We start from the raw sequence: 12,223 nt of genomic DNA, 5'->3' as shown, positions 1-12,223 counted from the left end.
AACTCCCTATCTCCCAATGTTGTATATTAGCCGAGTTTAACCATTTTCAAGAACAATTTAGATGCATATTTTATGTCCAAACCGAATCTGGAACTGTTTAACTCCATGTGATACTCAGCAAACATTACGCATATTTTTGCGTCCCTTTGTGTATATACGTTCACCCTATGGTCGCTGTAAAGTTAACTGCTTTTTAAACCATTAAACCTTGAATTATCCTGAATTGAATTACTCACCTGCATACCGATTTGGTTTGGCAAGTGATTCACCTGGAAGGTTGAATTCCTCGCTTATGGTCTTACTTTTTCTAATGGTTTGATAATGAGCAAGGTTCAACACAAACCTTCCTTAGGCAAGCATTTCCACTCCAACATCTTTGTAGCAATTAACTATCAACGGACATGAGAACGAAGAAGGTAGCGAACAAAGCTTGTTTTCTGTGATTATTCCTCTTGGCTAATACATCACAAATTTATATGGCAGCAGAAATCGCGTGGAAAAGGTTAAGATCGAAGCTACATACACTCTAGCGAAACAAATCAAAGGAAGGGGGGTTGAATTAGGGTAACGTCAATCGGTCACGGAATCATGTAAGTGACGTTAATGTCAGACAGACATGTGGGACCGGATGTTCCGTAAGCCAGTTCGAGTTCATAGGTCACTTAAGTTTCTTTTGGATGCGAAATTGTCTGAAGCCCCGATCTTAACCTTTTCTACGTGATTTCTGCTACCATATAAATTTGTGATGTATTAGCCAAGACGGACAGTCAGAGAAAACAAGCTTTGTTCGCTACCTTCTTCGTTCTCATGTATGACGACTGGTTTCGGGCAAATATGATGCAGTCGCACTTGAGCCTGGTTTCTTCCCACTACTACGCAGAGATACCGGATTGTGTTCTCGCGTTCTGTCCGATCTCAGAGGCGATTGGAATCCGACTGCTGGATCCGCAACTTTGCATCCAAAAGAAACCTGTGTAACTTTTGAAATTGAACTGGCCCACGAAACATCCGGTCCCACAAGTCTGTCTGACATTGACGTCACTTACCTGATTCCGTGACCCATTGAGCTATCCCTCATCCTGATGTATTAACCAAGAAGAACAGTCACAGAAAACAAGCTTTGTTCGCTACCTTCCTCGATCTCATGGCTACCACGGGTATATTCAGCCAGTTATCAACGGACGCTTGTGTGTGCGGGTTAATTACATGAGCATGTCGAATCTGTCGTGCCAGGACGTCTCATCGAGAATCCTTATCTCCGTGTGTATACTCTTGGGCAAACGGGTACTTCAAAACGTTCATAACGTCATCACTGCCAAATTTCAGAGAACTCGGGATTTCTACGCCAAAATACAAATTTTATATATAGCTGGCATTTAGAAACGAAGAATCGAATAATTCGTCTTCTCCCTAAAGGTGGTGCAGCGTGCCTTTCTCAAAGTCGATCTGTTGGGTTTGTCAAAAACTGTACGAATCAAGTTTCCGTGAAGAGTAACCTTCAACCGACACCTCATAGTGCTTATACATGTATGAATTTACGTGTGGAATCATGTAAGAACAACTGGGGTACCCTCCACAATGGCTCTTTAGGTCAGTTACTAGACCTGCCAGCTCTTCCATTGCAAAGCATACTTTGGATACTGCTGTAGAGGAAGATGTTGGTAGCTCAGGTAGCGTGGATGGTCGTTAGTTTGTTCGCTGAGCTGGGCATTTTGTTTGCTAAATTTCATTACCAATCGAGGTGACATCATCAGTGCGTTGTTATGGAACGTAGTGGAGCTTGGTGGTGGGTTGGCGGTTGGCAAACACCGACCCAACTCGGCGAACAAACCAACGAATTTGGCCACTATTTGGGCGAACCGGACTAGTTCCATCTATTTGGTCGTCAGACCACCAGTTCACACCTACGCTGAGCAGAGGTTGTGGCGACTAGACGTCCAAACCTGTGTTTGTAGAAAGAAAAGGCTTCCTTCGCTATTGTGGACAAATGACTGGCCTACCAGTCAATTCTTCACCCTCTTATTCCCAGATTTGACCTGACCCCGCGTGACCCGAACCATTCTTTGTCACACTCCGAACCCTAATGGCTACACTTATCTAGTACTGAATTCAGTCAACTGGAAAAGGTTAAAAGCCGATTGATAAGTCATCGTTAGAGAAGGACTTCGTAAACAATCGGTAGTTTTCTCTGACCAACCTTACGTCTAGCTGCACGCTGACTAAAAGCCTAATTTTCAGCTTCCGACCTTCACATCCGAGCTCTCGGACAGATAAGAGTCACATGATACTGGTCATAGCGAGCTTTAGCCGAAATATTTCTCAAAACCAGAACATTCTTTCGAACTGGATGAAATCTAGTCTGACATATTAGTGTCCGGAATTTCGCTTTATTCTCCCCACTGCATTGGGGAGAATCTAGATCCATGACACAGCTTTGTATTGTTCGAATGCTCGTTCCAGATGTTCCAGGACAGCATTAATGAAGCAGCTGTGCAGCGATTCTCGTTTTTTCCGCCGGGAGAATTCGAAAAAACGGTCTAACCAGATCTATTTTTGTATATTCAAAAACCGACATGCTCTATGCGCACGCCTTATCACTGTGGCCAGCAACGAGCGAATTCAGTTCCGGGTAAATGATATTCACATGGGCACTGTTCTGTTGGATACATATAATCTCCGATACCTATATGATATCTGTGATTAACAATACAACCGGTTTCTATCCATCGCACGCTCAACGTGATTTACTGCGCTTTATACCGAGTGCGTCGTGGGTGCGCAAGTCACGTTATTTATGGTGACTGAATTACGTCCGCCACTGTTACACCGCGTGCATTGTGGCTTTTGTCTACGATTGTATTCGGGTGCCGGTACACCAGACAGGTGCGCCAAATTGTTCGCTTATTTACTAATCACACACGAATCTGTCGGAATGCGTTACATTGACACCAGTCAACGTAATGATGCGTTTTGAAGGCATAGAATAGTAAACTGGCATACCCTAGTGATCATTCGACGTCATCATGAGAAGAACATGCACAAATGAACACGTCTGTACCGCACGACACTGATGTCCATACCATTATGATAACTTCAGTGGTTAGCTTTCGTCGTGGAGGTTAGCTGATGTTGTTTTTTCTTGTCTTATCACATCGATGCTTATCGGTTGCAATCATTGTTACAAAAATGATAATGTAAGTTTGAATTTTTCGCGTGTGCATGTTCTTTTCGTGATGGCATCGGATGAGCACTAGAGAATGTCACTTTGCTCATTCATGCCTCGCATACCAGATGTTAAAATCCTTGCGCGGCTACAGGATATGCACTGCTGATGCGGAACTCGAGTTCAGTGCTCCACCCCTTGGTGAGGACTCACCAGAATTGCCTTGTTATTCAGTCTTCAACTTTGTGCTTCTCATGGAATGTAATGGCTATAAGCCACCTCCGTGTTGGTGCAGAGACCATGTCCGGGAGCTGGATATTCCATGAACAAACAACGTCTATGGTTAAGGTAATTGTGTCGACTACTGATCCATAGGATGGGACTACGAATGCCCATCATTCACACTCGCTTTAGGAGGTTTTTATGCATCAAAGGACAGTTTTTTTCAAAGAATCGAAACGAAGAAAGAACGAGGTCGCCGAGCAGCGTTCGGCATGTGAGCTAGTAGAGTTTGGGTGCCTTTACTCAAACTCCTTTAATAAGCTTCGTGACCCTCCTTATTGTTCTGGTAGCCAGCCTCTGAGCCTGGTCTTGTAAAGAAACCCACAGGAGTCTCTAGCACAGTTCCTTCTGTTGACCCAAGAGTGCGATGGACAAGTTTGTTAGCGGTCCGTTGGCACTTTGTTGAGGTAACAAGATCGTGTTGAATGGACATAGTGTCCTTTCGTTTCACAAGAGCTTGGTGGAAAAATCGGTGGTTTCAAATTGGGCAACGTTTCGCTTTTGACACAAAAGCTTGAGCAGGCCAAGTGAGCAGGCCACCAAGTTGGCCACGTTTTAAGGCAGAAAGAGAACCAATCAGACGTCTTCACACTAGATCACTGTTGAGTGTCAATTAACAGCTCTTGTCGGTTAATGTGGTTGCCGAAATCCTGAATTGATGGGTTGGAGGAGTTTCTATTAGTTCCGATCGGCTCTTGTCCCTTCCACTTCAGGATACTTCAACTGGTGATTCACCGCGGATGCACCGATAAATTTTCCTTGCTCTTCGTGGGCTTGTGAGTGCTGAGACATCTTGGTTGTTGGGAGGGGAGGGAGGTGAGTAAGGTTAAGTGGAATTCATATGATGACTACTTCTCCATCTGATTATCGCACACCAAAATGTCTTAGCACAACCGACGCGAGACCGTTTTCCACGCGCTTGCCAGTTTCACGCCTTCTATTCTGTTAACACTGGAATGCTTGGTGATTTCTACCGTCTCGGCTATCAGTCTCTGTGACGTGGACCGAAGTTATCACCTCAAAACCTCATCATTTTCTACATCTATTTCGTGCCTGTGTCCAATGCACGGTCCGCAATTGCCGAGTCCTTCATAACGCTCGATATTCATCTGTGTTTCTCAGCGGTCTGCTTATTTTTCCGTTTTTCCCCCCTAATACCTAGGGACTATTGGTGCTTTGCAAAAGATCAGTTTTTAGGCCTGTGTATTCCTTCACGTTTATATCTGATTATGAAAATATGAGCAGGCTGTAAGCTGCGCTCATCCCAGTTGAAGCGAGTTACCTGATTACTGCTTGGCGTGTTTACCGGAAGTACATGATTTAAGGTGAATAGACTAGTTCCACCGTGGATTCACCCCAGCGAACAAAAAAACAATAAAACAAGAACTGTACCGTGAAAACCATTCATTTTGCTGTATAAAGAGTTTATCGCAATTGCCGATCCTTCATAACGCTCGATATTCATCTGTGTTTCTCGGCGGCTTGTTTATTTTCCTACTATTCTCTCCGATTTTGATGTGAAGTTCCCTGACCGTCTGTTCTCTATGGACCTTGGTGCAGCCGTTACACTCAATTTTGTAGACACATTCCCTGGTTCTGCTTGTCGGAATGCGATCCTTTAATTGCACCAGTGCAGAGCGCAGAGTGTTTCTCCTCTGGAAAGCTACTCTTATGTTATCCACGTTTAGAATTCATCGAATTACCTCCGAAGTCCCCGGTCTATATTGAATAACAGCGGTTCCGATCCATTCCCTGTTGGGTTACGCCACCGGTACCAACACCCTTTGCAACTGACGCCTAATCAAGTTAGCTGGATATGCACTACCCCGGAGTTCTTCTTTACCTCAGTTCGGGCCGCTGTCCAATCAGCTTCATCTGTCCACAGGGTCCTTACAAGCCTAAACATTGATGAGGCAATACTGGCGAATACCGACTTCGGATGGGCAGACGAAACGGCCCCAGTGTCGGTTGGCTTCTCGTACGATGTGGTCTTTAGTTTCGCCCCGACCCTATGTGTCATGCAGTCTAAAAAGGCCAGTTTACCCGAGATTGATCCTATCTCCATACTAAATTTGATGTGTTTGATGGTTGTAAAACCCAATAAACTTATCTTGTTTCATCACAACGAAAGTGTCATCCACATAACGCCAGAATATCTTGAGTGGGTGGGTGAATCCGGCTAGGGCTCTCTGTTCACTACCGGAATCAAAAGCTACCTGAAATCCCAATAAGTCCGAAGTTAGAAAAAAACGGAGGCTCATCACAGTCTTCACCGTAGGGTGGAGCACTGTTGTCCATCGACGACTTGCAAGCAGATTCCATGGGAGTTGTTTGGTTCTTCGACCAAACTTTATACTGTCAGCTGGCTTAAGACAAAACTGGTGGAAATCTAAAAGTGGTTTCTGAGTACACCCATTCGACTCCAACACCCTTTCAATGCCCAGCTACCGTGCCACCCGAAGGATGCATGGGGGCTGATATACTTTCAAGCTACCCAAGTCAAGTGGGTATGAGAATCCGGCTAGGGCTCTCTGTTCACTACCGGAATCAAAAGCTACCTGAAATCCCAATAAGTCCGAAGTTAGAAAAAAACGGAGGCTCATCACAGTCTTCACCGTAGGGTGGAGCACTGTTGTCCATCGACGACTTGCAAGCAGATTCCATGGGAGTTGTTTGGTTCTTCGACCAAACTTTATACTGTCAGCTGGCTTAAGACAAAACTGGTGGAAATCTAAAAGTGGTTTCTGAGTACACCCATTCGACTCCAACACCCTTTCAATGCCCAGCTACCGTGCCACCCGAAGGATGCATGGGGGCTGATATACTTTCAAGCTACCCAAGCCAAGACAGGAGCAGCCGAGAAGCCGAGACTAGGTTTGGAACACGGTCTTCGGGTTCGCGCCTTACTCTGAGATTTCCCGATTTCTTAATTTACCTATACATGGATATAACTTTCTTGCCGAAATTGTGTGCATGTTTTTTAGGGCCTCGTACAAAAGCTAGCTCGCATAAGCTATTCAGGCAACATCTCAATCGGTTGCATTGTTCGTGCGTTGTGTGAAACAGCCTCGTCGCCACATTACGCGGCTCCCAATCAGTGTTCTAGACAGTGAGACTCGCTGCGAAGTTCGTCCGATAGTCAACCGATTGTGGGTCGAAATTGGCTTCCAGGTGCTCCGACCTTGGGTTGGTGAACTGATCATCATTGTCGCAGGCCTGAGGACGCGCACGCACCGGAAGTCACGACAACTGCTCGACACAATGAGGTGCCGTAGTAACTATGTTGCGTTAGGCCAACCGCAACATGCAGTCCATCATCTTTGGTCAGCCACTCAATTTTGCACGGCTTAGTTGTACGTTCAGTCGACATAAGGCCGATGAGTCAATTGGTGTACACTGTCGTGTCACGTCCACCGGAAGAGACAGCCAGAGTGACTGAACCATGCCACCTTGCTGTTGAGGTCTGGCACGTACATCATGTGAAAAACACGGCCCGAACATTGAGTCACTCGCCAGAGCAACAGTGGAAATTGAAGATGGGTTTTCCACTCACAAGTGTGAAGAAGCCGCGAAAGAAGTGAGATACGACTTGTGTCAACTATGCTGAGACGACTTATTGATAGTATTGCTCGACCCAGTAATTTCCAGACGGAACTGTGCTGAAAGGTGCGGTGGTACAGGGAGTAGGCAACCTGGCCGGTGTCTAATTCAAGAAACATCAAGAGGCAAGGATTGAACTCAAAAAATGGAGGTGTAGGTTTTCTGAAGTTGTTGAGCCGATTAGCTGGAAGGCCAGTGTGTACCACAAAATATTTACACCCAAAACCAATAAACAAAAAGCCAAGCAAAGTTCATGACAAAGGTAACCGTTTGTTGGAAACGGAGGTCCAGTTGAGTCTTTGAAGCCTATAGATCCTTACAAAGCCGAATATCGATTTCCCGAAAAACTTTGTAGCAATCCGTCTTCCAGGTTAAAACAGCTGGATTTAAAGGCAGTAGCTTTTGCTCAAAGCATTGTGTTAGCTGCATATCACAGATTTTGCGGTTTTCTCCGCTGATAGATTCAGCGCCACATTTCAGGAGATGCAGTCCGTATACCTGATATCGTGACCGTCCAGGCTTGAAGATATCTACGTATCTCAAACAGCCGCATATTCTCGCTTTGAGAACAAATTTATGCGGTAAAGAAAATGATGTAAAGTTTACCCATGTCAATATGGTTTCCTATATCGGCATGCATCTGCTGTGTTCAGTTACCCAATATATTCTGAAGGTGGGTCTACACCAATACTGCAAAAACGTAGCCATACTGGTGAACTTAAGTGTGTTCTATCACTCGGTATAGAAAACACATCATTCCACCAATGAGGAGTGGGTCCCTGCTGAGAGTTTTCTGTTCACCGGAGCGCCGTTCTCCTGAATTCTCCTAAAAAAATGGTGCCCATCTAAGATTCGTTCCCTGACTTTGCCAGTTTTGCTATTTTCGGTTACTGAATACTGTCTATGCTTGTTGTGTTTGTGGCCTTCATTGTATGGTTCCCGAGGTAACAGGAAGGCGATTGAACTTCTATCGCATTAATTTTCCTGATCATAATGATACAAAGTGAGGAAATGTTATTCAGAACACTTTTACACACTCGGTTAATTGATTTAACCTTTCACTAGGGCTTCGTACCGAGATTCGAGCTTCTGGAAGCCTCCAGATAAAACTTACTTCTACCGACGTGATGAGGCATCTTGAATAACTGAAAATGGTAAACGCAGATACGGTAGTCTAAAGCAGCATACACCTAGAAACAAACTCTACTCAAGTATGGTGGGACTCGTCCTGCGTCCCTATCGACTTTTCAATCTTCGCATCCCAATTTTTCTTCAGTCTGATCGCCACTCTGCCATGATATTCGCTGATTCGCCAATCTGTTATATCTGGCTGCTGATCCGCACCAGTGCCTAGTGCCGGAAAAGAGACTCACAGAAGGGAACACAACAACTGTATTCCGAACGAGCGAGTGCGAGAGCGTGAGTGCGTGCGAGTGCAAAAATGCAACGGTCTCAATCTATTTATTGAAGGGATACTGTCTGAACTTGGTCCAATGCTGAAGCATGCGGTCTGACTTTGGTATGAGGCCGTGAGACGCTGGACATTGCGGGGGGCGTTGTCTGTCTGGTCAGCATCTAGCGGAGCTGAGAGTTTCAGTAGATTTTGGGCATTCCGTGATTGCTTTCTTGAATCTGACCTTCCTGATAATATCTACAAGAGCAACACATCAGTACCTCTAGACACAGTTATTTTTTATCCAATCTTATACAGCCACTACAATCTAATGATTTTCATGCTCCAGTCGGCAAGAGTCTTGACTCATTCACACAATTTTATGTTGATCCAAACCACTTCTTCTCCTTTCTATGTTTCACGGTCTATTCGTATCTGCAGTCCAAGCGGCCCACTTTAGATGTACTCATGACCATGAGGGGTGTGTGGTATACTCGTTTGTGAACTGCTCTCTCGCTCAACGGATTATAGGTTTGGTGACTCATTTTCCGAAGTTGCTCTGTACCGTTTCTGGAATCAACCTCTTGTTAAGGGCTAGCTTCCAGGTGGCGCGGCCAAAACAAATTAAACGAATTTCAATCTTGCGTTCCTCCTGTCCGTGCACAGACTGCCCTCACTCGTGTTGAACACCTATGGTGCAGACCTGGACAAAGCAGCTCAAACATGTGAGCCGAGAATCGTGGGAGTAGAGATGGAGCTGGCGTTAATCTATTACCGCCACCGGTGCATTTCCGAGATCGTGAGCAGAGTGAAATCAACTGACTCGATGCACCTTGGAGAAACTGGGTAGGAAAGTGGCGAACCTGATCAGGACAGTGATGAGTTAGGCCTGGAAATGACACAGTACAGCGCGTTTAATATGGTAGCTCTCTCTGCTCGTCCACATACAGTCAAAACCAGAACGCCGCGAATTGCGCGCCTCTGGAAAATAAGAACTGTCAGCACAGTTTGCAGGTCATCCAACCCACCCTGCATTTCTTCACTGCTATGTTCATGAAGGCACATTGACCGGCTTCATAAAAGGGACTTTCATTTCACATTGCTACTTGTGGCCTGTCCTCCGCACACCGTTACTCCGTACGGATTCGGTGCGAAAAGTGCAGTCATTTTCAATAAGAAGTGTCTGAGCACGCAATGCGTGCCTCAACAACCTTTAATCTGACAAGTTTTGTCTGATGCTTTTGTGATTCCTACCCACTACTCAGCACCGACCGTTTCGTCGCAGAGTTGCGGCAGCCACTTAACGCCTGGTGTACTGTGAACACAGAGGCGATGGAATGTTTTGACATATTTAAGGTTTCAACACATGGGACACCGGATTTAGGAAGCATAAAATAAAACTATCGTAGCAGTCGTTTTGTAGCAGCAGTCCTTTAAACCCATCGAAATTTGTTTTCGACGCCAAAAATGATGTAGCTAATCTTGGTGATCTAGCTCGTGTCCTGATTAAACATCCATGAATTCGGTTGGTCACCGTAAGTGCAAAGGCCCATGAAACTGCAAAGAAAAGTAGACGTATCATTCTGAAGTTTCAGCTTGGCACAGCAGATTCGGAAGGCCTGAAATGAGATTTGCACTTTGAAGGTGTAAAGGGCATACCAAAACAAAGGGTAGCTTTAGCTGTTACAGACTAACTATGTCATTCGCCTTATACCGAGTTCACAAATCTTGCTCCAAATGTGACTTCGATATGGAAGTTCAAGCTCACTGGGACGGTGCATTTTTTGACGGTGTCAGAGACGAAAGTGACCAAAAATGGGCCAAAGCCCAAAACCGACTAAACAAACGGTTACTGCACAAACATCTGGATACCCTGTTGCGAAGACTAACCAGAAGTATGGAAAATAAATGGCTCGAAGGGTGCACACAAGATTTGAGAACATGCTTTGTCGCTAGGAAAGGAGGTCAATGAAAGTTCTACTTCGTCGAAGCCATCTTGGTAGTCCCGGAATTCAGTAATGTATAATGAAGTCGGGCTTCACCATTGGCCGAAGTAAGACTAAGATAGAGCCACTTGCAGCAATCGTTTCTGATACCTATTTTTCCATGAAAATGCCATGACCGATCGGCTCCAGTTGGCTGGAAAATATCTGTTACCGAATTAACTTAAGCAAACTTGTCAAGGCACAACAAAAAGAATCATCGCCATCTTTGGATACTGTCCCTAACCGTTGCTCTGACTCTGCCATGATGACAACGACTCGAGCTCATCCAATTGAAAGAAAAACATTGGAGTAGAAGCAAATAGAACACTGGTTCTGCTTAACCGATCGTATCAATACGGATGGAAGCGCACGTCGAGCTGCTATTATTTCTTTTACGCAGATGCAGGATGTAAAATATGCAAAGTACGCACAAACTGGAGGGAGCGACATACTTGAACGAATAGATATGTAGAAAAGTGAGCTAGTATCGATTGATCAGGGCTAAAGCAACCGGATGACAATTCTGGACATATTTGTGAGTACGCGAGATCTTTTAAAAGTTCACACGGAGCACTCAGCACCTGAATCCCTCTGGTTTTACAGCAGTGACGTATAAAAATGGGTGATTCAGAATACTGCTCTACAGTGCACGATACATTTTCATCCCGGACCAACTGCAAAAGGAAAATCCTTTCTGAGAAGTACTGATCCCCAATGGCTACCTGGAACGCTTCTTTAAAACGCGTACATCGGCTGTGCTGCAAGGAACGCAGAATAAAATTGCACATTCCTTTCCCCAGTTTAAGGGTGACCGGTTGACGAACGGCTGCAAAAGCAGTCGGGACGTGGCATACTACTGATAAGGTTACTGAAATCTCTTCGGCAGCCCAATAACCGGCTTCGTTCTTTTTGATACCCCTCATATAGGCACAATCCCCGAGTTTCCGTCAACCGCATTTTCTGCTTGCATCCAAATTGAACAGACTTTGACGAAAACTGTCATATGCGCAAGAAATCGCCATACGTTGTTGTCTATTCGTAATATCTTCTCATAAGCTTCAAGAATAAATTGAGTTTCGGCTCCAAGGTGAGTATACAGAACTACAGTTTATCTGGATTACTAGGGATTCATTCTCCAAGGGTGTGGGTATTGTCCGCTAGATTGATTCGCAGCCCACTTAATCTATCACCTGTCCTGTAGTTGCGCTCGACTTCTGTTATGGCGCGTGACGGAACGCGAACCACAGCACATTCTTTAATAAATCACGCAGCTGCCTGTAAAAGGTCAGATGTCAACTCGTGAACGTATGTCGTCTGTTTGCAAGCACCTACCGCAAACTGGTCACTAAACTGATCTGAAGCCTTCATTGTGAGTGTCACTATATAGTGAGAACACAAACCCTTTGTTTAACAGTAAAGCTATGTTTATAGGACTTCATCAGTCAGTTCTGTTGCACAAAGGTTTTTGAGCACTGCATCTGATTTCTGTGGTCCAGATCACGTGACACCAGCCTGCATTACTGCATGTCTGTTCGTTTGAGTTTGTTGATGCCTCCATTTTATACATATTTTGCATGTTTTACGTCTTATAGCTGCGTGAGTATAAGAAATGTTAACATCCCTCGACGTATAGTTTGCATCCGTGTTGATGCAATAGGCTATTGTTCTGGTTATTCTACCCGCTGCTGTTGTGCAGTACAGCATACTTGGATGACTTCAATTCAATTGAATTTAGGGCCCTATTTTCATTGACTGATGAAGCCCCTTGCGATCATTTCCAGGTGCATTAGCTTCCTGCAC

At 44.9% G+C, this 12,223-nt stretch overlaps 1 protein-coding gene across 1 annotated transcript; it reads right to left on the bottom strand.

Annotated features, from left to right (window-relative positions):
* Positions 1-3,698: 3,698 nt before the first annotated feature.
* T265_03313 (hypothetical protein) lies at positions 3,699-3,878 on the bottom strand (the record flags this gene model as incomplete). Its single annotated transcript, XM_009167759.1, has 1 exon — positions 3,699-3,878. One exon carries the CDS (start codon positions 3,876-3,878, stop codon positions 3,699-3,701), a length of 180 nt encoding a protein of 59 aa, XP_009166023.1.
* Positions 3,879-12,223: the final 8,345 nt, after the last annotated feature.

The sequence above is a fragment of the Opisthorchis viverrini genome (assembly GCF_000715545.1).
Source record: "Opisthorchis viverrini unplaced genomic scaffold opera_v5_47, whole genome shotgun sequence".
Taxonomy (NCBI): domain Eukaryota; kingdom Metazoa; phylum Platyhelminthes; class Trematoda; order Opisthorchiida; family Opisthorchiidae; genus Opisthorchis; species Opisthorchis viverrini.
Note: the sequence above shows the minus strand (reverse complement) of the source record. Positions and strands in the feature narration are given on the sequence as shown.